The sequence below is a fragment of the Gorilla gorilla genome, chromosome 1 (assembly GCF_029281585.2).
Source record: "Gorilla gorilla gorilla isolate KB3781 chromosome 1, NHGRI_mGorGor1-v2.1_pri, whole genome shotgun sequence".
Taxonomy (NCBI): Eukaryota; Metazoa; Chordata; class Mammalia; order Primates; family Hominidae; genus Gorilla; species Gorilla gorilla.
In genome coordinates, this window is record NC_073224.2 from 147,967,174 (window position 1) to 147,994,148 (window position 26,975).

Below are 26,975 nucleotides of genomic sequence, written 5' to 3' on the forward strand. Positions count from 1 at the left end.
GTGGTACACACCTGTAATCCCAGCTACTTGGGAGGCTGAGGCATGAGAATCGCTTGAATCTGGGAGGCAGAGGTTGCAGTGAGCCGAGATCGTGCCACAGCACTCCAGCCTAGGCGACAGAGTGAGACTCCATCTCAAAAAAAAACAACAACAAAAAAACACAAACAAGAGGACCAATGATAGGTAGGTATGTGGGTAGGGGAAGGATGTTGCTCAGAAGTACTTTTTAAAAAAATTACGTAGGCAAAAATTAGGCTTAGAGATCCAACATTTCATTTAAGTCAGGGCTTTTAAATACCTCTTGTACCACTTCCAAACCCAATTTCAAATCCCTTCAAGATTTGTTAGAAAAAAAAAATTACTTTTACCTTCTGTACAGGAGCTTGACATTCAGATTCTAACATTGTTGTGTCATTATCACCAGATGGATGCATCACAGTTATGCCATTTGAGAGCTGTTCAGAATCACCTGGATGCACACATTTTTAGAATAGTATAATTAAAATATTTCATCCTACTTACCCAGAATTTGATTTTATTTTTCCTTCCAGGTCAGACACTATGAAAACAAAGAGACTAATTTTTTGATGCATCATTTAACTTTGGAATATTCTTAGTTAGGGACTTGTTATACTGTAAAATATTTCTCATTTGAAAGTTACCACTTTGCTCTTTTTTTGTTATTTTTGCTTGTTCTGGTCAGCATGAAGTATAGCTGACATCATACTCACCCACCAAAACCTTTTTATCTGACCCCATGCTATAGCAGCTCTCCAGTTTAGACTGACCTCAGTTCCAGAGGTGTGTTTTTTTTGGGTGGGGGAGAAGGTCTTGCTTTGATGCTCTAGGCTGAAGTACAGTGGCGCAATCTTGGCTCACTGCAACCTCCACCCCCAAGGTTCAAGCAATTCCCCTACTTTAGCCCCCTGAGTAGCTGGGATTACAGGCACCCACCACCATGCCTGGCTAATTTTTGTATTTTTAGTAGAGATGGGGTTTTACCATGTTGGCCAGGCTGGACTTGAACTCCTGACCTTCAGTGATCTGCCCGCCTCAGCCTCCCAAAGTGCTGGGATTACAGGCATGAGCCATTGTGGCTGGCCAGGCCTGTAAATTTCAACATGAGTTTTGGAGAGGACAAACATTCAAAACCATAGCATTACTTATCTAAAGCAATTTAGACTGCTGATAAAACCCAGTTATCACTAAACATTTACTGAGCACATACTATGTACTAAGCACTGGGAACATAAGGATGACTAAAATGTAATAACTATCCTCAGGTATTACGCGCCCAGCCTAGAGGTGGGTTTTAATTAGGCCAAGCCATTCCTGGTAATTCTATCTCACCATCAGTAACTCATTTAGGAAGAGCAGACCTAAGCCAGTGCAGGGCTTCCAAGGGAAAGATGCTGCCTGGGTGGCCAATTGGAGACAAAAAAACACAGAGAGGGAAACTAAGATACCAGACACTCAAAATAGCTACCAAGGGAACAGGGATGTGAAATGCAGTAAGTCTGACTCTGAGGTGAGGAGAACAAACTATGCAATTTCATTAATTCTTAAGTTTTCATGCAAATATTTCATTTATTATTATTGGTGAAGGTTAACTACAGAGTGTGAGCCCTTATCAAGCCATGACTAAAAGATTGACCTATCTTTGGACTATTGCTTATGTATGCCAACAAAATCCCTTTATTAAATCAGTTTGGGCTGAGTTTTCTGTCATCTGCAACATGGAACATCCTGATGCATGAAACTTAATTGACCACTTGATTCAATTCTCTCTAGTCGTAGTCTACAGGTTCTAATTCATGGCTGAAGAACAAGAGGGACAAATCAAAACTGAGCTGCTGTCTTTGTTAACTAACCCAAACTAACAAAATCCTGGCCACTTACATATTACAGGGACTTACATTTAAGCTTCTACCATCCATCAATCCCTTGACTGATTCTCTGGCTAAATCATACTCTGAGGTTGAGGTTAGAAGAAGAGAGCAAGGAACATCAAGGAATAGCAGTGAGCATAGGAGGGCAAGACAAAACACTGTCAAAGAATGTAGAACAAAAGCTCACATTTTTAATTTGTACGTCCGTACACAGCCCCAATGTAGCCATGTTTCCTCACTTCAACAAGGAAAGGGAAAAAATAGTGAGAAAAGCTGTAAGTATAGGACTGCCTTCCCTTCTCTGCTTCCTGTGAGTGATTATTTAGGAAGGAGAAAAAGTATGTATGGTAAGTGAAATTCTAAAGTGACCCTTAATTTGCTGACTCTAAGTTGGTAAGTGGTGATAGTGCCATTATTGACAATTAAAGAGGAAGGATTAAAATCTGGGGACCAGACTGGGTGCACTGGCTCAGGCCTGCAATCCCAGCACTTTGGGAGGCCAAGGCGGGAGGATTCCTTAAGCCCAGAAGTTTGAGACCAGCCATGGTGAGATCCTATCTCTACCAAACAAAACAAAACAAAACAAAACAAACAAATAACAACTTAGCTGGGCATGGTGGCACACATTTGTGGTCCCAGCTACTTGAGAGGCTGAGGTAGGAGGATGACTTGAGCCCAGGCGGTTGAGGCTGCAGTGAGCCGTATTTGCGCCACTGTACTCCAGCCTGAGCAACACAGGAAGACTGTCTCAAAAAAATAAATAAAATCTGGGGACTAAAAGGGGGAATTCAGTTTTTACATGGCTGTGTTTGGAATGCCTACGTGATGTTTAAGTAAAGATATTTAGTAGAGTTGTATAAACATGCCTGGGGCCTGGATACATTTGAATTGTAAAAATGAGACTAGAAGTCATGGATGCCAAAGATCACCCAAGTATAGAGCACTGCTTCCAACCTTTTCCATGTCATGATATATAGAAAACGATCAATGTATGGCCACCTGCATAAATGGAAAGGCTGCTCCCAGCTCATTGCTATAAGAGCTGAGGGGACATTCATTCAGTAAGACTGTGCTTTGAAACATGGTTGGGAAATTCTGGGGTAGATGAAAAAAACAGAGAGGCTTAAGGATGCAATTCAGAGAATTATCAACATCTAAAGGGAGGCAAATAAAGAGATATCTGTAAGGAACAGACAGATAGGATTGTTAAGAGAGGTGTCATAAAAGCCTAGGAAGTATGTCAAGGGTCCAACTCTCTGAAAAATATTTTTACATGAATGACCCTGTGATACCTCAAAACACTACAGAACTCATCTTTCCTCAGAAGCCTATTCTTCATCTTGTGTCCCAGGTCTGTCAACCTGGACAGTACCCAGCCAGTATCCTGTGAGCCACCGAAGCTTATATCCCTGGGTTATTAACCCAGCATGTTTTCATATTTTGCAGACCTGCCCATTCTACTCTTGCAATTTCTTTTAACTTTCCCCTTCTCTTTCCTTCTATCACTTTATGTCATTTTTTCCCTACTACTGCAACAGCCCAGCTGGTCTCCTTCCCTTCTCTGGTCTCTATATTCTCCTTTCCTTCAACTCACCTAAATAATATTGGCAAATTAATCACTCAGAGGCACACCTTCACTCAAAAAAACCTTCATTGCCTCCCCACTGACTATGCTATTATAATTAAGTCCAAAGTATCTAAAGGGTTAAATGATCTAAACCTGGTCTACCTTTGTAATTTTCCACATTCCTGTTTAATCCAACCAAATCTTTAATCACATGGAATTATGAGTTGCCTAAATACCTTCACATTCATGTTGCTTCCTCCATCCAAATGCCTTTCCATACTAAATAAACATAGGTAAGCCTTATTTTTTTTCTGCACTATCCAGCTCAAATGACACTCATTCTGTAAAATACGTATCTGCCAAACAGATCAGGTGATTCTGCCTTCTTCACCTCCTTAAAGTTCACTTTAGCTTCTTTCAGGGCACATTATTTTTACTTTATATACCAGTTGTTTATTTCTCCTATGAGATAGCAAACTCCTGGATTTACTTTTTCATTTGCAATTATGAATTCATGTTTATATAACAGCCTAAATATTTTAAAAACTCAATATAATTTGGTGAAGTTTAAAAAAATTTTTTTATTATAGTTTAAGTTCTGGGATACATGCGCAGAATGTGCAGGTTTGTTACATAGGTATACACGTGCCATAGTGGTTTGCTGTACCCATCAACCTGTCATCTACATTAGGTATTTCTCCTAATGCTACCCCTCTGCTAGCCCCCCACCCCCCAACAGGCCCCAGTGTGTGATGTTCCCCTCCCTGTGTCCATGTGCTCTCAGTGTTCAACTCCCACTTATGAGTGAGAACATGCGGTGTTTGGTTTTCTGTTCTTGTATTAGTTTGCTGAGGATGATGGTTTCCAGCTTCATCCATGTCCCTGCAAAGGACATGAACTCATCCCTTTTTATGGCGGCAATTTAGTGAAGTTTTTATGAGAAGGGGAAAGGGTAAACTATAAGGATAAGGGTATGGCTAAAAGCTTCAACTTATAAGGAAAAAAAATTCAACATTGTCCATTTCATGTGGAGATCATATGTGGGCAGGTGTGATGAAAACCAGTAACACTTAAAAATTCACTTTTTAATCTTTTATGTACTCTAACATTTTGTCAAACTATTTTTCCAATAAGAAAACTTCAACATATTGCTTTTATCATTTAATTGTAAGGTTTAACAAAAAATTTATTTCTATTGAGATTTAACTCCAGAAAAAGAAAATGTCTCTATAAATTTTATGGCTCACATACATTTGCAATTTCCCGTGGGCATAGTGCCACCTACAGTTGGCAAATGTAAACCATGTTGTTTCTGAGAATCTTGCTAACTGCAAAAGAACAGCTACTCTGGCATCACCCAAACTTTCCTTTATATATTAGCTTACTAATAGGCATCATATAAACAGAATTTCAAGTAATATAATAAACTGATCCTTATTGAAGGTGTAGGTATTAAAAGCCTGACTTTTCATAGATAGGGTGTTTTCTTAAATTAGGAATAAGAGAACACCTTGACTACATTCTCACCTTTGTTTTTCATAATCTATTCCTTTTCAAGGGCAAGGCTACCCTAGCATTCTTATAAAACATACTCTAGTTAAAAGAGTAACTTTTTCCTACTTTAGCTCTTTATAATGAGCCTTCAAATATTCAAATCCCTCCAATTAAAAAACTCAAAATAATCTTGCCCACTCCTCCAAAAAATCTATTTTCCTGTTAAAGCCACAAATCTTTCCATCCTCTTTACCAACAAAGTTCTTCAAAGAATGCTTTACATTCACTACACTCAAATTCCATTACTTCTCAGTTTACAACAATCTGGTTTCTGCCCCATCACAACAGGTACTAAAAAAGCTTCCGCAAAAGTAAAAATTCTCACATTCCCAATGTAATGCTCTCTCTCCATTCCTCATCCTACTTAAATGCTCTGCAGTATGTGATACTTTTGATTTCCTTCTAAAAAAAAAATCTATCTTCCTGGGCTTTTATTACACTATTTTTTCTTTTTCTCTACCATTGATTACCTCTTCTTTTAACTATTTTTTTCTACTTTTACTGAGGAGGTTTTGTTTCTTAGAATTTTGTCTTTAAGCTTTTCTCTTCCTGCTCTGCAGATTTTCCTGGGTGTTTTCATTTATTCTTATGGCTTCAAGTAGCTTCTACATACTGTTAATTCCTAATTTCTAATTCCTGTTACACCCTGTTAGTTCTAGAAACCTATTTCTAGCTTTATATTTCCACTTAGATATTCTGTAACATCTCAAACATGTGCCAAATGAGTTCTGTCCCCTGTTTTCAATCCAACTATTAGATAATCTCCCAGTAGCTCATTCATCCTAACAAAGTATATCAATTCTGCCACAAAAATACCTTATATATCCACATGCTTTCTACAGTTGCTGTGTTAGTTTTGGTCCTAATAATTTATTTCCTAGACTACAGCATTCAGTGTCCTTACTTAATCCTAACTACATCAGAGCACCATCTTAATCCATCCTCTACATGGTAAGCAGCAATTTTTCCCCTATTATAAAACCTGGGGCTGGGTGTGGTGGCTCACGCCTGTAATCCCAGAACTTTGGGAGGCCAAGGTGGGTGGATCACTTGAGTCCAGGAGTTCAAGACCAGCCTGGCCAACATGGTGAAACCGTCTCTACAAAAAGTACAAAAATTAGCCGCATATGGTGGTGCATGCCTGTAATCCCAACTACTTGGGTGGCTGAGGCATGAGAATTGCTTGAACCCGGGAGGCAGAGGTTGCAGTGAGCAGAGGCTGTGCTACTACACTCCAGCCTGGGCAACAGGGCGAGACTCTGTGTCAAAAAAATAAATAAAATAAAATTAAATTGAATAAAATCTGATTATGCTTCCTATACAAAGCTCCTTGTTGTACACAAATAAACGTATACAAATTTGTATATAATTTGTTGTATACAAATTAATGGCACTGGTATTCTAGGTAACTCATGACCTATAGCTATCATATCTTCTGTTATTCTCCAAGTATCTTGAAAATGTATTTCCAAAAAAGAGTAGACATAAATATTTCATACTTTGGATATTTGTTTATTCTTCTTCCTGGAATGCCCTCCAGTGTGGCCTTAGATATTTTCTCCATTGATCTCCATTCCCTTCCCCACAATGAAGAGATATAACTTTAATTAAAGACAAAATGGAATATTCAAACTCAGAATAGGGAGGCTGAGGCAAGTGGATCATCTGAGGTCAAGAGTTTGAGACCAGCCTGACCAACATGGTGAAACCCTGTCTCTACTAAAAAGACAAAAAATTAGCTGGGCATGGTGGTACATGCCTGTAATCACAGCTACTCAGGAGGCTGAGACAGGAGAATCACTTGAACCTGGGAGACGGAGGTTGCAGTGAGCCAAGATTGCACCACTGCACCCACCCTGGGCAACAAGAATGAAACTCCGTCTCAGAAAAAAAAAAAAAAACTACAAAAAAATTAGCTTGGCATGGTGGCACATGCCTGTAATCCCAGCTACTCAGGAGGCTGAGGCAGGAGAATCGCTTAAACCCGGGAATCATTGCGGAGGTTGCAATGAGCCAAGATTGTGCCACTGCACTCCCACCTGCAAGACAGAGCGAGACTCCATCTCAAAAAAAAATTTAAACAACACACACACACACACACACACACACACACACACACACACACACACAGAATAGTAGGGAGATTTTAAACTGAAAGCTGTGAAGAAGGATCAAAACATCTCCCTCTTCCTCCTAATCCGTGTTGCAGCAAAACAGCTTGGAAATTTATTCTGCTAGGGAGATACCTCTGCCCTTGGGTGGCCAAGTGGAAACCAGGGAACATTCTAGAGGGAAGAAGAATAGACAAGGAATATTCATATCTGCCCTTAACCTAGGCCTAAATACATTAGTGTCTCAAGGTTTAGTCATGCTCTAGGCTAAACTCATATCAGAAGTACCCTTCGTGCCACACATCCCCTTCAACCCACCAGAACCAAGTTGAGACAGGCAAAACTTTCCCTTCTGATAAGATATTAAGTCAAATGAATCTAAAAATATAAAAATTTAACCAGTTTTAGACAAATAGGAACTACCCTTAGGCAAGTATTTCTAGCCCAAGTTTCCTTAACTGTAAACTATTTTATATATCTGTAACTTCTTTTCTTTACCTATAGAATCTCTAAGTATCTTTCCCTTATTCTTTCCTACTTTTCTAACCCAGATAGGTGTCATGGAAGTTAAAACAGTATTTCCCAGATCTGCTCAGATCTGGGAAAGTAAATTGGGTGTGAACTATACACATAATTTTCTTTCTTTTAAATATTAATGAATGCCTACAGGTATAAAGCAGATAATTTCTAATGATGTGCTTCAGTGATTATTTGTAACCTGGAATTTACTAGTTATGATTGTTGGTATTTCCCAGATATTTAACATTTAAGGTGACCATAACATTTTCATATATGTATAGGTTTAGAAGTCAATTTCTCAATAACAGTTGTTTACTTGTTAATTTCTTACCTGAGGGAGGCAGAATTTGTAAAGGTGAAATGTTTTTCACAGTCTGTAAATGTTCTAATTCTTGATAATTAAATGCTAATTGGTGGTGATTTGGTGGCATTACACGTGAAGTTGTGGTCTGATGAACAAGGGTAGTATTGGCAGAGGTTGTGTCTTGCACACAATATCCTATCTGTTAAAACAAAATCAAAGTTATCACTTAGTTTTAACCATACAAGAAGTATACCAAAGAGAACAGAAACACAAGAGTCAAGAATATAATTTAATGCTACCTTTTTAAAATACCTTATTATTTAAGTCACACAAATCTATAATGTATAGTTATCCCTGTCTTGCAAATGAGCAAACTGGGGTTTAAAAGCATTAAATAACTTGGCCATTATATGGCTTGCAAGAGGTAGAGTAAGTCAAAGCCTATGATCTTAGTTATGAGTATGCATGTATATTTTACATGAGTATACATGTATATTATTAAACAATGCTATTCATTTAAAGCTTTCCTGTAATTACTAAAAAACAAAACAAAACAAACCCCTGAGCTTTTATAGCAAATCTAGAGACCAATTCACTTACTTTAGCCATTTTTCCTTACTGTATTATAGACATAAGGGGATAAATTTAAAATTACATTATGGTCAACCCACAAGACTATCAATAAATTCTAATTCAATATTCAGGTAACTATTAAATAAAAGCTGTAGTGTAATAATAGCTAACATTTATTTAATGTTTACTATGTGTGAGGTACCAGGGTAAGTCCTTTATATGGTTTTTCTTTAATTCTCACAATAACGCTGAGTTAGGTATAATTTTTATCTCTACCTACATTTTCTAGAAATAATAGAAGCAGCTTACCTAAAATCTCACACCTATTCTGTGGCAAGCGAAGTTACAGTAGCAAAGCCCAGTAGCCTTATCTAACTAAGCTCTGAGTTGTAGATGGTACAGAGATAAATAAGACAGTCTTTCTCCTTTGTCTAACAAGGCATTGGGGTGAGTGAGTAGGTAGGCAAGTGTACAAGTAACACCTATGCAAATATGAATAAAACAAATGCCATAGGAATGTTTATTACAACAATATAGACCCAGGCCAAAGCTCAAAGCCTAATGCTCAGGTTTAAATCAGCCAAAGAAAAAAATCACTTTCTGAACTACACAAATATATACATTCATACATGAACCTATGGATTAATATATACTACCTTTTACCATAGGCATTTTTTTCCTCAGTGAGTGAAAGTGAAAAAATTTTGACCAAAAATAGACCATTAAAAAGGTGGCATTCTACATGCTACGTATTGAGATAAAAATGCTTCCAAAGTTCCTTCATAACTTGACATAATTTTTTTATTCCACTAATACACCTTTGGCAAGACAGACCATCTATAACTTCTTCCTATTCAAAAGGAATGGGAAGGCCAGGCATGGTGGCTCACGCCTGTAATCCCAGCACTTTGGGAGGCTGAGGTGAGTGGGTCACCTAAAGTCTGGAGTTCGAGACCAGCTTGGCCAACATGGTGAAATCCCGTTTCTACTAAAAATATAAAAATTAGCTGGGCATGGTGGTGTGTGCCTGTGGTCTTAGCTACTCCGGAGACTGAGGCATGAGAATCGCTTGAACCCGAAAGGCGGAGGTTGAAGTGAGGGAAGATCATGCCACTGCACTCCAGCCTGGGTGATGGAGCGAGACTCTGTCTCAACAACAACAACAAAATATATATATGTATAATTTCACTTACGTGTCCAAAGCCCTGTTATATACTCCAAGCCATCTAATAAATACCCTCAGCTTCCATATTTCTCTGAATATACTTGCTGTGTGTTTTTTTTTTTTTTTGCCTCTCTTCATGCTATTACTTATTTTAAAAAGTAAGCCCCTAATCTATATGTAAACCATTTCTTCCCCTGTTCTTTAAAACACATTTTAAGCATTACCTGTGTGATGCCTGTTCTTCCTTCAGGCAGTATGCATTCATTCTTCATTTTCTAAAAATAATTATATAGATTATAGCATTAATCATATTATCTCTTAACCATGTGATTATATTCCTTTTTCACAAATTAGAGCTCTTTTAAGACAGTATTATTTATTATTGTGTTTCCCTCACCTAGTTAGATGTTGTTACATAAATAATTCTATGTTTGGAAGGGGTACAAAGGGAAAAAAATGTATATGAGGATGACAACTTGAGCTAGTAAAAAATCACTTCTGTTCTTTTCTTTTTCTTTTTCTTTTTTTTTTTTTTTTTGAGACAGAGTCTTGCTCTGTCACCCAGGCTGGAGTGCAGTGGCACAATCGCGGCTCACTGGAAGCTCCGCCTCCCAGGTTCATGCCATCCTCCTGCCTCAGCCTCCCAAGTAGCTGGGATTACAGGCGCATGGCGCCATGCCCGGCTAATTTTTTGTATTTTTAGTAGAGACGGGGTTTCACCATATTAGCCAGGATGGTCTCGATCTCCTGACCTCGTGATCTGCCCGCCTCGGCCTCCCAAAGTGCTGGGATTACAGGCGTGAGCCACCTCGCCTGGCCACTTCTGTTCCTTTCAAAGCACATCAACTACTAGTCAAACATAGATGTGCCAAAATGGATAGCTGGCAATTATAAGCTTTATCTGTAGAAACTACCATTCTCCTACCATCTTTTGAAAAATTTCACTTCACTGTACGCATAGTTCTGTACACTCATTCACGATACCAAGGCCATCCCTCTGTATTCAGACTCTCAGGGATAAGCTGAAGCTTCTAGAATTTGTTCTACTTATCCATTTGGCTTACATAAATGTTATATCTTATTGAAAAATGAAGACAAATAGCTTCCCTATTCGGTTTTCTTCAGGAAGAAATCATTGAACATTTAGTTCATAAGCTAAAAACAGTGACAACTTTCTTCGTGTAAATAAAATTGAAAACAATTTTAAAGAAAGCTACTACTATACCCATGAGTTATACATACTTTTAAAATTCAGAGATACGAATAAAGAATTCACTTACCTTTACATTCTCTTTAGGAGAATCATTTGGTTTTACTTCTGTAAACTTAGGGAACATTTCTGCAAATGTATACACATAAATATTTTAATATTTATTAGCTTAAAAAATACCAAGTTATAATTTTTCCATATTAGAAACACAGTGGGGGCTGGGCACAGTGGCTCATGCCTGTAATCCCAGCACTTTGGGAGGCCGAGGCAGGTGGATCACGAGGTCAGGAGATGGAGACCATCCTGGCTAACACGGTGAAACCCCATCTCTACTAAAAATACAAAAAATTAGCAGGGTGTGGTGGCACACGCCTGTAGTCCCAGCTACTCAGGAGGCTGAGGCAGGAGAATCGCTTAAACCTGGGAAGCGGAGGTTGCGGTGAGCCAAGATCACGCCACTGCACTCCAGGCTGGGCAAGAGAGCGAGACTCCGTCTCAAAAAAAGAAAGAAATACAGGGGTGATTTCAAGAAAATGCCTTTATTACAAACATATCAAGAAATCCTTAGAGTCACAGGTTTTCACCCTCTTTGAATCAGCTAAAATTTCTAAACGGATACCTGCTTTCAAGATTATTTTATTTTCCTATAGTAGAGTAAATGTCCACTCACAAATTTCAATTTACATTATGTTTAGGCCAAAAAGCGCAGTATGTTACATAACAGTAACAAGCTTGAATAATTGACAGTTTAAAAAGGAATATGTTGCAACAGAGATAAGGTTTCAAACAAGCAGCATCCATTATGCTAAAATCACCTTTTATCAAGTAGCCATAAATATAGCCCTAAGAGGCTTAATTTAAAAAATAATTTACTATAAGAGAAGGGGATGTCATTTATCTGAGAGGATACAGTCTTTTATTAAAAGTAAAGCTATTTTAGCTCTGTGGAAAGGTCTGCTGTGCTTGCTAAACTCTATAATAAAGATTCTATCTGATTAAATACTTCTAAGCTATTTGGCAGTCTCAGCTATACAGCAAGAAATGAGTTTTATAGTATCTCCTCTGCCTTTAGAAATACTGTACAGCTGACATTGGCAGTAGAAGCAGACATAAAAAGAGATCTCTCCAACACGGTGCTAGTGGGTTTCTCTTTCTTTATCCTACAATTGTTTCTGATGCTATCCTCCCCAGTCATAATCCTGGGTCAGTAAGGTAAAGCACCAAACTGGTAGTAACTGCCCTGATCAGTCTCTCCAAGCCAGCTTTCATGACCACCTGAGTGTTATCTGTTTCATGCTCCAGGACACCACGGATGGTCAACACCAAACATTATTCAAACTTAAAACATTCTAATTTTAATAATTACCTTCTGCCTTCTGAAAAGCCATCAGTTTCCACTGGATGTGTTACTGTTCTTTCCTCTCCTAAAATGTTTGATGCTGGACATTGTTAAAATTGCTAAATGCCACTCAATGACATCCTTTAATTTAAATAATTCAAGTATTTAAAATGACATGAACCTTCTTAATGTCACTCAGCTAAATATTATTTAAGTGTTGCGGGCTAGGCATAGGAGGAAGAGAAGGAGACAGACTGAGAAGATTGAGAATATACATCCAGGTAGCTTTCGCATTTAAAGGACATATTAGGCAGGGCATGGTGGCTCATGCCTGTAATCCCAGCACTTTGGGAGGCCAAGGTGGTTAGATCACTTGAGGTCAGGAGTTCAAGACCAGCCTGGCCAACAAGTTGAAACCCCATCTCTAGTAAAAATACAAAAATTAGCCAGGTGTGGTGGTGTGCACTTGTAGTCCCAGCTATTTGGGAGGCTGAGGCAGGAGAATAGCTTGAACCCAAAAGGCAGAGGTTGCAGTGAGCCGAGATTGCACCACTGCACTCCAGTCTGGGTGACAGAGCCAGACCCTGTCTAAAAATAATCATAATCATAAAGGAGAAATTATGGTTTCAGCTTTGAACAAAAAAACAACAAAAACCAAAAAGACTTCATTAATATGATCATATATGTATATCTATACATCTAAATTATTCAAATATGCACCTAAAACTACATTATCCTACAATATAAACTCTTTAGTACAAATATGACATACCAGATTGGTGTTCTACTAAAAAAAAAAAAAATTCAAGGGCATCACCTTAGTTTTCTAATACATAAAACTAGGCTCAAAATTATTATAAAACTTAGCACCTCAAGGCCGGCGCAGTGGGTTACGCCTGTAATCCCAGCACTTTGGGAGGCCGAGGCAGGTGGATCACTTGAGGTCAGGAGTTCGAAGTCCCAAAACCTTAGCACCTCAAAATCTAAAGATATTAGCAAAAGGCATCAAGGAATTTTAATTAAAAAAATAAAAACACCTACTATATATGTCTCATAAAAGTCTCAGCATTTTGCTTCTCATTCTAATCTTACATAATTGACTTTTTAAGAGCATAATAAACTAAAACTACATATGTATGCTTATTCATGAGTTCCTGGCCTTTGAAATTAAAAGACAAATGTACATATTTTCCCTACCAAACTACAACCATATTGCAATTAGTGAAGAAGCTCTATCAGTGCTAGCAAACATCAATTAAAATGGATAACAAGGCCGGGCGTGGTAGCTCACACCTGTAATCCCAGCACTTTGGGAAGCCAAGGCAGGCTGATCACCTGAGGTCAGGAGTTTGAGACCAGCCTGGCCAACCTGGTGAAACCCCCCCCCTACCAAAAATACAAAAATTAGCTGGGCGTGGTGGTGCAAACCTGTAATCCCAGCTACTCGGGAGGCTGAGGCACAAGAATCACTTGAACCTGGGAGGCAGAGTTTTCAGTGAACCAAGATGGTGCCACTGCACTCCAGCCTGGATGACAGAGCAAGATGCCGTCTCAAATAAATAAATAAATAAATAAATAAATAAATAAAAATAAAATCGATAACAATAATGACAACTTACACATTGCCAACTAATTTCTCTAGGGAAGTATGACAGCATGTATACACCTACCTTAAGAGGATCAAAGTGGATAATATATGCACTATTAAACAAATGCATACTGTGGCATATATTCTAATTATAAATGTTCTAATTTCATATCTCCCCCAAAAACTCAATATAAAACTTTGTTACCAAAGTTTTCATTTTAAACTGTCAAAAAAAGTTAACCATAGGCCAGGCACAGTGGCTCACACCTGTGATTCCAGCACTTTGGGAGGCCAAGGCGGGTGGATCACCAGGTCAGGAGTTCCCGACCAGCCTGTCAACATTGTGAAACTTTATCTCTACGAAAAATACAAAAATTAGCCGGGCGTGGTGGCAGGTGCCCGTAATCCCAGCTACTTAGGAGGCTGAGGCAGAAGAATTGCTTGAAGCCAGGAGGCAGAGGTTGCAGTGAGTGGAGAGTGTGCCATTGCACTCCAGCCTGGGTGAAACGGCGAGACTCTGTCGCAAAAAAACAAAACAAAACAAAAAAAACCCATAGAACTAAAAAAAGATCTGCAATCATAGAGATTTGATTAAAGAGTTTACTTAATACCTATCACCAATCAAAGCACTGAGATAGATGTTCCAGAGATACTAAATATTATCAGCAAGCCAATTTGAACTAAAAAACTTGAAAAGTTGAATAGGAACATAATATGATTTAAAAAAACAAAAAACAAAAAACAAAAACAAGGCCGGGCGCAGTGGCTCACGCCTGTAATCCCAGCACTTTGAGAGGCTGAGGCAGGCTGAGGTGGGCAGACCATGAGGTCAGGTGTTCGAGACCAGCCTGGCCAATATGGCGAAACCCCGTCTCTACTAAAAAATATCAAAAAAAAATTAGCCGGGGATGGTGGTGTGCACCTGTAGCTCCAGCTACTCAGGAGGCTGAGGCAGAATTGCTTGAACCCAGGAAGCGTAGGTTGCAGTGAGCCGAGATCGCACCACTGCACTCCAGCCTGGGCAACAGAGTGAGATTCCATCTCAAAAAAACAAAACAAAACAAAAAAACAGAATATGATGCCATATATAGCAGAAATAATTACCAAAGACTTTTAAATTAGAAAAAGAAACCACACTTTTGTTACAGAGGACAGATTATAGAAAAGTGATTGATAGGCCAGGCGTGGTGTCTCATGCCTGTAATCCCAGCACTTTGGGAGGCCGAGGCAGGCAGATCGCTTGAAGCCAGGAGTTCAAGACCAGCCTGGCCAACATGGTGAAACCCACTCTCTACTAAAAATACAAAAATTAGCCAGGCTTGGTGGTGCATGTCTGTTGCCCAGCTAATTGGAAGGCCTGAACCTAGGAGGCAGAGGTTGCAGTTAGCTGAGATCGAGCCACTGCCCTCCAGCCTTGGCAACAGTGAGATTCTGTCTCCAAAAAAAAAAAAAAAAAAAGGAATTTATAAAAGTCTAAAATAATTTAATAAACTCCAGTAATGTACCTTTAGCTTTCTAGTTTGAATGGCAAAGATTATTTAGAGGCTTTCCTTGTATACTTCCTGCACTTACTAAATCATCCTCCTCTAAAAAGTTAAAATCTAGGCTTGAACAAAGTTTGTCGGTTTCCAAACCTTGCATGAAAAAAATCATATCCTTGTCATGTCTATAGAAGACCTAGGTGGTAGTACTAAAATTACAAATTTATTTATTCCTGTTTGATGTCACCCATAACTAAGAAAGCTTTTTAAAAAAAGAAACAAATGTTATTTAAAGAACTTATAAATTTCATTCTCTGAACATTACACTAAATCCAACAAAATGCAAAAAGTCCAAAGGATGAATTGACAAATTCACTTTAAGTCTTAAACAACTAAAGAAAAACAGTGAACTGATGTCATGACCATTTAGTTTCTTTGTGTTTAACTCTGTAAAAATTGAAATTAAGTACACTGAAAAAATTCTATTTCACACTAATCAAGTATCTGAGCTTATATTTAGACAGTTCCTGGAGTTATTTCCTATAAGGTTTTAATTAAAAGTACTCCTATTGATAAGCTGTTCCTTTTGATTTTTTTTCTCAGTATCATTAGTCACAGGATTAAAGCTATTAGTTATATTGCTCCCTATAAATCACTCAAGGTAACCCCAAGATTGTTGAGCATTAGAAAACTCTCAATAGCTTATGTGTGCATACTAGCACAGCCTAGTCAACATAAGATACATGCATTAGAATTGATTTCATTTTCAAGGCTTGGCTACATCTTTGATCTGACATTTAATGATTTTAGTTATGAAAAATCATTTTTAAAGATTTTATATTTATACCGATGTTTAATAAATGTTCTTGACTTATCTGCATATGCTGACACCAGTCAAAAAGATAAATAAAACCAAATCACATTAAAATTTGCAATGACATGCTGATTCCAGTCCATAGAGCTCTCATTTTCATTTTTCAAGGATTTGGGCCGGGCGCGGTGGCTCACGCCTGTAATCCCAGCACTTTGGGAGGCCGAGGCGGGCGGATCACGAGGTCAGGAGATCGAGACCATCCTGGCTAACATGGTGAAACCCCGTCTCTACTAAAAATAGAAAAAATTAGCCGGGCGTGGTGGCGGGCGCCTGTAGTCCCAGCTGCTCCGCAGGCTGAGGCAGGAGAATAACGTGAACCCCGGAGGCGGAGCTTGCAGTGAGCCCAGACAGCGCCACTGCACTCCAGCCTGGGCAACAGAGCAGACTCCGTCTCAAAAAAAAAAAAAAAAAAGCAAAACTAATTAAAGCTGTCTCTGACACAAACATTATAAAAGACTGACTTGCTTTGAAAAATTGCATATAGCCAAATTGCTATAAGAAAATCCAGGAAGACAGATACTAAATGAAAATTACATTAAGAAAAAATTACTAAAGATCGGGCACGATGGCTCACTCCTGTAATCCCAGCACTTTGGGAGGCCGAGGTGTGCAGATCACCTGAGGTCAGGAGTTTGAGACCAGCCTAGCCAACATGATGAAACCCCATTTCTACTAAAAATACAAAAAATTGCCAGGCGCGGTGGCTCATGCCTGTAATCCCAGCTCTTTGGGAGGCCGAGGAGGGCGGATCACCAGGTCAGGAGATCGGGACCATCCTGGCTAACACGGTGAAACCCCGTCTCTACTAAAAATAAAAAATTAGCCAGTGTGGTGGCATGCTCCTGTAGTCCCAGCTACTCGATCGCTTGAACCCGGGAGTCGGAGGTTGCAGTGGGCCAAGATTGTGCCACTGCACCCCAGCCTGGGCGACAGAGTGAGACTCCGTCTCAAAACACAATAAATAAAATAATAATAATCAAAGCCTATTATCTTCAATAAATAATCAAAAGCCTATTAATCAGAATTCTGGAATCATGATATCCAACTGCAAGTTTCAGTTCTGGCCAAATCATAATTATTTTTAAAGCAATAAAAATCATATTTATGGGCCAAGCATGGTGGCTCAGACCTGTAATCCCAGCACTTTGGGAGGCCGAGGTGGGCGGATCACTTGAGCTCAGGAGTTCAAGGCCAATCTCGGAAACATGTTGAAACCCTATACATTTTTGTCAAAAAAAGTACAAAAATTAGCCCAGCGTGGTGGCACACACCTGTAGGCCCAGCTACTTGGCAGGCTGAGGCAGGAGGATGGCTTGAGCCCAGCAGGCAGAGGAGTGAGCCGTGATTGTGCCACTGCACTGTAGCCTGGGCGACAGAGCCAGACCCTGTCTCAAAAAAAATTTTTTTTTTATTTTTTCATATTTATATTTTATTTTTCATATTCATATTTTCAGTCAATTTTTACTGACGTAGCAGATAAAGCTTTTGGTGATGTGCCTAATTTTCATAAATTAAATTTTCTTAGTAAATAGCCTCATTCTGCCCATGCTTGAAACTTTGACATAGAATTTGCCATCTGTTCCTTGAGAATGTTACTAGTATAATTAAGAATAGTAGGTGCTTTATTTTTATAGTAGATATTGCTAATGATATGATTTGACTTGCTTATTTTTCACAATTTTCAGGGCTTTTTTTTGTGTGTGTTGTTGTACCCAGGGAAGTAAAAAATGTTCTTAGTTTACACGCTAGAAATTAAGAGCCTTTAAAATAACAGCTGCAACTGAAATTGATATTTAGAACATTAGAAGATGTGGAGAAAGGCAAAAAAAATTAGGACAAAAGGTCTAATTACTTCATTTAGTATTAAGCAAAGATATAATTTTTTCCCATTTGTCTTTGCATTTGCAATTTATAACATATATAAAGTGTTTTTCCAATAAAGCACAGTTTGTTGATAAAACAATTAAAATTTCAAAAATAAACAACTCACATTATCAGAAGACAAATTGACCTTGTGTCACAAATTGTACACTATTCATAATGTAGGTTCAAATATAAAAACTTGCCACTTCAGGCTGGGCACAGTGGCTCACGCCTGTAATTCCAGCACTTTGGGGGGCCAAGGAGAGAGAATCACTTGAGGTCAGGAGTTCAAGACCAGCCTGGACAACATGGTGAAACCCCATCTCTACTAAAAATACAAAAATTAGCCGGGTGTGGTGGCATCCACTTGTAATCCCAGCTACTTGGGAGACTGTGGTAGGAGGATCACTTGAACCCAGGAGGCGGAGATTGTGGTAAGCCACGATCACATCACTGCACTCCAGCCTGGGCGACAGAGTGAGAATCCGTCTCAAAAAAAAAAACCAAAAAAACAAAAACTTGCTACTTTGATTTCAACATTATATATTTTTAAACTCCTTTTAATTGAAAAAGATGACATTAAACAAAAATTTCAGCCATAAAATAAAAATTCAACACAGCAATGTTTTAAGATTTGAATTCTAGGCCAGGCGCGGTGGCTAATGCCTGGCATCCCAGCACTTTGGGAGGCCGAGGTGGGTGGATCACAAGGTCAGGAGATCGAGACCATCCTGGCTAACACGGTGAAACCCCATCTCTACTAAAAATATAAAAAATTAGCTGGGCGTGCTTGTAGTCCCAGCTACTTGGGAGGCTGAGGCAGGAGAACGGCGTGAACCCAGGAGGTGGAGCTTGCAGTGAGCTAAGATCGCGCCACTGCACTCCAGCCTGGGTGACAGAGGGAGACTCCGTCTCAAAAAAAAAAAGATTTGAATTCTGAGACTGAGTTATTCTGATAGAATGTTAGAAAAACAGAGAGTATATATTGCACTATTTTAATAACACAAGTTAGTGATAAACATTCTTTCCTCCAAGCAATATATAATAATATTGTATCAGAAACTGATAATTCATATTAAAATTAAGGTACTTTATTGAAAACTCTGTATTATATTGTACTTTTCCTCTAACACTTGAAGCATTTATTATAATTAGATAATTCAAACTAACAGGAACAGTAAGAGTTTTATCCTACAAATAAAAGACAAAGTGCTCTAACTTATTAGACCACAAATGCTTTATTAGATGAAGTTACAAATGCTAATTACAATTGAAAATACTAAATGCAACTTAAGTTATTCCAGTATTGTTCTATGCTTACAAGTCAAATAAGGAAATACTATATAATCAGAGCCCTACATTTTTAAATTTTCTAGTATGACAAATCCCAAAGTAAAAATTCTGTTTATTCTCCAAAAATGTTTATCACTACATACTTTAGAAATGTAAAAACAAAATACAGCAATCAGCACCATATAAATGCAAACTAAACAGAACTAAGAGTTAAATAGAATGTATTGCAAGTCAGCAGACCATACTACCACACTGAAAAAAAGAGGGATGCTTTTAATAATGCTAAGAATTCCTGATGTCACAATATTCTGTGTGAGATGTTTCTTTAAAAAGAGAACTGAATTTCACAAGAAACACCTCATTTAAAATAAAGCAAAATTTAGGGACAACAGTGTCCAAATTCTGAATTTGCCTTTTGGTCACTAAAGATGGAACACCACTGCCAAGTCAGTATTCTTGGGGTAGTGATTACTTATCACCTGTGTAATCATTAATAGAAAAGCACAAAGAAAACATAAATGACCTAAGCTTGATACAACTGCTAAACTATACAAGATAATATGGCACTTGAGCATAGCTGAGAATCTGAATTTAAAGTACATTTTTCTATAGATGGAAGAAAATACTCTACAGTGAAGAAACCAAAGAAGTAGAAAAAAAAATCTGATTTACAGCTTCTGGGATGACCGGTTTAACTCAAAAGGATTATTCAATTCAGAACATAGTATCACAACATGGCAACCTTGCAACATTAGAGTGATCTGATAGATCATGGAGAGTAAAGCGAAAGGTGCTCTCAAATAATCTTTTATTTTATAAAACAAGTAAAGGTCATTATTTTATTATCTGATATATTTTGATATTAAGATTTGAAATTATTTATTGAGACTATCCCTCCTTGAGTAAACTTTTTTTCTGCATTACAAACCTACACGTCACATACGTATAATACGAAGTTTCATCTTACACAGTATCTCTTTTAGGGAAAATACTAAGATTGTCAACATGCAATTAAATAATTAGCATGATATACAAACCATGGATTCTGGGTAAGTAACAAATATTTCTTCAAAATATAAATCAATATTACAGGAAAAAAAGTGCTCCCATCAACAGAGGTATATTTAAGGGGACAGCTAACCTGATTCAGAATCACTGCTGTCTGAAGAGCTTAAGTCACTGCTGCTACTTTCAGACTCTGATGAGCTGCTGCTGCTGCTGCTGCTCTCACTCAGTCGGGAAACATTTTCAACAGCTTTGGATGGTTGCGTTTTATCAGCTACAAAACAGAGAAACATATTAAAATGCCAGAAGAATTAAATAGTTGCAGGAACATTTAAAAACTGCCACCTAGGCTGGGCATGGTCGCGCATGCCTGTAATCTCAGCACTTTGAGAGGCCAAGGTGGAGGATCGCATGAGGCCAGGAGTTCAAGACCAGCCTGGGCAACATCACAAGACCCTGTCTCTACATACATACATACATACATACATACATACATACATACATACAATCAAAAACTGCCACCTACATTTTGTTTGACGTTTTCTAGAATTTAACTGATTATTAACATCCAGTAACCGCTTTTCCAATTCCTGTTTTTTCTGTGAGTGAAGTTCTTCTTTGGACATCATTATTTTCTTAGCTGTGTGATTTAGGAGGGAAGAAAGTGAGTATAACCAAAAACCAACATAAATACCAAACGAATTTCTATTAATATGCAGAAATACATACCAGGAGGTTTTAATGGTCTCTTTCTTAGACATGCCGAAACATATTTTTCTAATTCTCTTAGTGTTGATGCTTTCAGTGTTTCAAAGTCGATCTCTATCTCATCAGCATTGGAATTGCTCAGAGAAGGCTCTCTTGATTGTATTATGTGAACTACTCGCCCAAGTTTATCTCCAGGGAGTTTGTTTATATTCAGACTTAACTGCCTTTTCTCATCATAGTTCATAGGTTTAGCATTATCTTCATCTTCAGATTTTAGACCAATGAACTGTTGTTTCCTTTTCTTTGGCTGACTGTAACAAAAACTAAATTTAGTCCAACTTATCGTTATTGTCTTAATAAGCTATCATAATAAAAGATACTTACTTTCTCTTGGACTTTTCCTTTAGCCTCATTTGCTCACACATTTTTCTTGGATTTTCATTGCTGTTATTAACCTTTTCTTTTTTCTTTTCCTTTTTAGACTTCTCTTTCTTTTTATTTAGCTTACGGAAAGGTACTTGGGACAAAACCTGGAGCTGTTGATGTACAGCTTTAAGCTGATAAAAGAAAAAAAATCTGTAAACATTCATGTCTCTAAATAATTAAAGAAACTAGAAAAAAAATCAAGCCACTCCAAAGTCAAGAGTGTCTTTTGTGAAATTCATTTCTTATTACATTTCCTTAAAGTTTTTATTTAATTTCACAAACGCACTGAATTTTTAAAAGGCATATATTAAATTACAAAAACTATCATGTGCTCAACCCATAAACTTAAATATTCAACTACCAACAGATCAAGAATAAATAACATTTCCAGGTGGTCTTAAGTTTTTTGTTTTTTTGAGCCAGGGTCTTGCTCTGTCACCCAGGTGGGAGTGCGGTGGTGTGATCCTGGCTCACTGCAGCCTCAACCTCCTAAGCTCAAGTGATCCTCCTGCCTCGTTTTTTTGATTTTTTTGTAGAGACATGGTCTCACTATGTTGCCCAAGCTGGTCTCAAACTCCTGAGCTCAAGCAATCCTCCCACCTTGGACTCCCAAAGTGTTGGGGTTACAGGCGTGAGCCACGGTGCCTGGTTGGTCTTAAGTTTTTAATCATTGATTTTTCAGACTTGAGCTCCAGAACAGTTTAACATTTTATCATAAAAAGCAGTTAATGTTGAATAAGACCTCATCCTTAAAATATCTCTATTTCATAAATCATTTCAATGAGAATCAACCACTCATGATTAGGAATAGATAACATAATTTTTTAAAATAACAGATTTTTATGACAATAAATATTTGATTAGGAAAAACTATTAAACATTACAAATTTGCCAATAAGTAAATAAAGCCACAGTTATGAAGCGATTTAACTATAACAGCTTTAAATCTGCAGAAAAAATTTCCTGATAGATTAGCAGCTCATAGATTATCAAAATTTGTATCAATACAATCAACTACCTGCTCCTGAAGCTTTGCAAGACGCTTAACTCGTTCATCTTCAGAATCATCAGAAGAGTTCCCTTCAGAGGAGGCTTCATTAGTGTTCTCTCTACCAGTGGTTTCTGTGATATCTGTTTTGATGTAACATAAAGGCATACTCTCAACAGGTTCAATTGGGATCTTTGAAAAATGCGTTTCGAAAACATCCTATAATGAAAAATTAGTTTGTTATGGTTTTCTGTATTTTTTATTTAATCCAGCAATCACAGCTTTTAATAAAAAGTACATTTCATGTCATATTTTGACCAGAATTCTTTTTTCCTTTAAGATATATCAGAAGAAACGTATTAAGACTCATGCTGGCCAGGCGCCATGGATCATGCCTGTAATCTTAGCACTTAGGGAGGCCGAGGCGGGTGGATCACCTGAGATGGGGGAGATCAAGACCAGCCTGACCAACATGGAGAAACCCCGTCTCTGCTAAAAATACAAAATTAGTCAGGTGTGGTGGCGCATGCCTGTAATCCCAGCTACTTCGGTGGCTGAGGCAGGAGAATCGCTTGAACCCGGGAGGCGGAGGTTGCAGTGAGCCAAGATTGCGCCACTACACTCCAGCCTGGGCAACAAGAACGAAACTCCATCTCAAAAAAAAAAAGAAAACTCATGCTTCTCTGCCTGCCAAACTTACCAACTTTTCTCCATTTTTTTCAGGCAAGATAGACCTCTCAAGTAATATAGGGGTTTTGTTTTTTTGTTGTTGTTGTTTTTTGAGACGTAGTCTCGCTCTGTCGCCCAGGCTGGAGTGCAGTGACGCAATTTCGGCTCACTGCAAGCTCTGCCTCCCGGGGTCACGCCATTCTCCTGTCTCAGCCCCCGCAAGCAGCTGGGACTACAGGCGCCACCATGCCTGGCTAATTTTCTTGTATTTTTTAGTAGAGACGGGGTTTCATCATGTTAGCCAGGATGGTCTCCATCTCCTAACCTAGTGACCCACCCGCCTCGGCCTCCCAAAGTGCTGGGATTACACGCCTGAGCCACCGCGCCCGGCCAGCACAGGGGATCTTCTTTCAAGGGCCCTGTACTTGGTAGATCACACTATTACCTGCAGCCATTTAGACTGTCCCCTCAGTGGGACATGGGCTCTAGTCAACCCTATATATCATATATCTACATCCCCTCTTCACTAATATTTTCCCAGTTTCCTTTGTATGCAGGGCAGCTTCATAAAAAGATTCGCTACTAAAGGATGCAAGAACTCAAAAAAACAAAACGAAACAAAACACACAACCCTCTCGGTTTTAAAAGTATAATTCATAAACTGTTCTGTTGGTGCAAAAGTAATTGTGGTTTTTGCCATTTAATACTTAGAGGTGTAGGAGTTATTATTCTTTATCTCTTAAGTTATGGTTCTAAAAAACGTTTCAACTATGTTCAGAGGAAAAACACTTTCAGAGCACAAGTAACAGCTCACCTGAAGCATTCTTGCCATTGTCACAACTTCGTGATCTGGAGGATTGTACTTGTAGCAATTCATGAACATTAATCTAACATCTGCCGCAAATTTGTATGCATCCTTATATTCTTGGTTATCCATTTTCTCCTAAATTAAAGAAAAACTACAGGATTCACAAACAGTTCAATTCAATAATTATTTGACCACCTACATTAAATGTTCATATTACAAAATAATTCAAATATACAGAAAACAGTTGTCCACCATCCAGATTTGACAAATGTTAAAATTTTGCTACATTTGTTTCATATTTTTTAGACTTTGAAAAAAAATCCAGTGAATTTTGACAAGTAGAGATGAGGAAGGAGGACATTCCACGTAAAGAGAACTGGAACAAAATCACAAAAGCAGAGAAGCAGAGTGTTTTCATATAATCTTTTTTTTGAGACAGAGTTTCCCTCTGTCACCCAGCCTGGAGTGCAGTGGATGATCTCCGCTCACTGCAACCTCTCCTCCTCCCAGGTTCAAGTGATTCTTGTGACTCAGCCTCTGGAGTAGCTGGGACGATAGGCATGCACCACCATTCCCAGCTTTTTTTTTTTTTTTTTTAGTAGAGACGAGGTTTCGCCATGGCCAGGCTGGTATCAAACTCCTGGCCTCAAGTGATCCGCCCACCTTGGCCTCCCAAAGTGCTAAGATTACAGGCATGAGCCACTGTGCCCGGCCTAGAACCATGGACATGTTCAAGTGGAAGAAAACAAAAAGATATATTTTAAAATTTTCCAGAGACTCACTCCAGATAGTGTGACTCGGATGATCTTAATTTCCTTCATCTTTTTCTAGATTTTAAGATTTCTTTGCAATGATGAATTACTTTTATAATCAAGAAAAAGAAGTTCTTCCTTTTAAGGCAACATTTACCTTAATAGTTCCAAGATCCATTGGATTTTTGACAATGTCATAGTAGTTATGGAGTCCCAAAGCATTAATGTCAACAGGATTATAAAAGGGCCATGCATATGAAAAATGTTTCTTTGCAAGCATTTCTTTAAGAATCTCACTACAGTGCCTTAATTGTTCAGTTACTTTAACAGTCTTCACAACATTATATTGTTGCTGAGAATCTGGCAAAACATTCTTTGGCATATTTTCTTTTATAGGTGGCATTGTCACTGATTTTTCTGTGAATGTTGGAGAAAATTCACTACTTGCTTTAACTGCTGAAGTTGCAGGAGTTGTTGTATCTGCTTTCCTCTTCACACCCTTTGTAACCTAAAACAGAACAATTCAACAACAAAAATATATTTGAGATGATATTCAGAGCAATAGTTCCTTATCAGTTAAAAGAAAAAAAGGGAAAGATTATTGGCACCAAGTCTTTATATAGATAATTTACACATATTGTTGTCAATCCATGTATTAAATATCACTAAAGATTAATTTCCTTTTGTAGGCAAACTAAATAGTTCTAATACTATCTTCCCACATACCAAAGAATGTCTTGTGCAAACCTTAAGATGAATGAAAAGTAAAAAATCAAAGTCATATACCAAAAAAAGTTTCTGAACACCTGAAAATCAGCAAGAATATATGATTTTTAAAAGAAAACTATGTAGGTGAACAACTTCTGATATTAATACTATCAAGATACCCAAACAGTACAAATTCTACCTAAGAAATATCTAAAATTTGGCTAGCCTCTTAGGTGTCTATTCATAAAATGCATAGAGAGATGGAAACAGTATTATTTCAGATTTCTAGATGCTAAATGAATTAAAAAAGAAAAATTGCTAGACGCTGAAGACTAATTTTCCTATTAACGAAAAAAAAAAATCCAGTGTTAAAAAGCAATGATTTAAAAACTACAACAAACTTACTTGGGCCGCAGTTTGTGAACTGGAGTTGACTGAAGCTCCCTGTACCATGTTCAAGGGAGAAATAGATGTCTTAGGAAATACAGAAGGAATTTCTTGCTGCTTAAATACTTTTTCTGTTGCGCTGGGCGATGATTTTTCTTTAGCAGAAGAAACAGCTATATTCTGTTGAGTGCCTGGAAAAGTATGAGCCAGAATCAAATATATGAATGAATAAAGTACAAAATACCACTTTCTGTCTTATTTTCTATTTCATTTAGTTCAGCTTTTTAGCAATATAAGCATAGGATACTTATTTCATTTTGAAATCTACACACACAGGATTAGACAGTTTAGACCAATTTAGATATAATAATGGAGACTTCAACATTTGTTATTAATGGTAGGTTTATCAGTTTTATTCAAAAAGGTGCCTGGCTTAAACCAAGACTAATAATCGAGCTGTGTGGTTAGCTTCAGGTAGCTATGAACATGAGCAAAAATTTCAGATACTCTGGAGACCAACCATACAATACTATGTGAGGTCTTCAGAATGCTCTGCATAAATATCCAAGGACTTCATAATTGTTAACATAGTCCATCACAGAACAAAAGATGTGAATATGATTCTCTTATCAATACCTTCTTCAGAAAATTCTGCCAAAGGAACAATTGTCACATTCTTCTGCCCTGTTCTCACAGAATGTTATGATGTAAGACATTTGGATCATATTACTCTGAAATCTGTTATTTCAAAAGTTCAACCTTCCATCAAGGCAACTCTATTCTTCCAATTGTTCACAACAAAAACCTTGAAGTCATCTTTGACTCCACTGTCTCTCAAACTCCATATCCAACCCACCAGCAAACCCTGTTAGCATTATCTTCCTATCTAGACTCCAAACACTTCTCACAAGTGGCATTCACTCTGGCCCAAGGCATCATCAGTGCACAACTCAATTATTGCAATAACATCCAGGCAGGTCTTTCTTCTGCTTCGGTCCTCTATAGCTTATCCTCAAAACAGCTACCAAAGTGATCTTTCAAAACTCAAATCAGTGACGGCTTGTAATCTCGCTAAGTAAAAACCAAAGTGCTCATAGCATGTGTACGATCTGCTTGTCCTCTTCTCCATACTTCTTCCCTCCTTCCTACCTCATTTTTTCTTTTTAATTTTTTTTATTATACTTTTAAGTTCTA

General features: G+C 38.0%; 1 protein-coding gene across 7 annotated transcripts in view; it reads right to left on the minus strand.

Annotated features, from left to right (window-relative positions):
* Positions 1-26,975, minus strand: part of BRDT (bromodomain testis associated) — a 64,950-nt gene that overhangs the window by 12,144 nt on the left and 25,831 nt on the right. For all 7 annotated transcript variants that reach the window (XM_019029524.3, XM_055352127.2, XM_019029586.3 and 4 more), the window contains 12 exons: positions 25,800-25,972; positions 24,844-25,194; positions 23,941-24,069; positions 22,488-22,676; positions 21,428-21,600; positions 21,065-21,354; positions 20,862-20,975; positions 20,472-20,609; positions 10,963-11,021; positions 9,907-9,957; positions 7,972-8,143; positions 369-469 (listed from right to left, as the gene is read on the minus strand). In XM_019029524.3, coding sequence (XP_018885069.3) covers positions 369-469; positions 7,972-8,143; positions 9,907-9,957; positions 10,963-11,021; positions 20,472-20,609; positions 20,862-20,975; positions 21,065-21,354; positions 21,428-21,600; positions 22,488-22,676; positions 23,941-24,069; positions 24,844-25,194; positions 25,800-25,972 — 1,940 coding nt within the window. The remainder of the gene's footprint in view (positions 1-368; positions 470-7,971; positions 8,144-9,906; positions 9,958-10,962; positions 11,022-20,471; positions 20,610-20,861; positions 20,976-21,064; positions 21,355-21,427; positions 21,601-22,487; positions 22,677-23,940; positions 24,070-24,843; positions 25,195-25,799; positions 25,973-26,975) is intronic.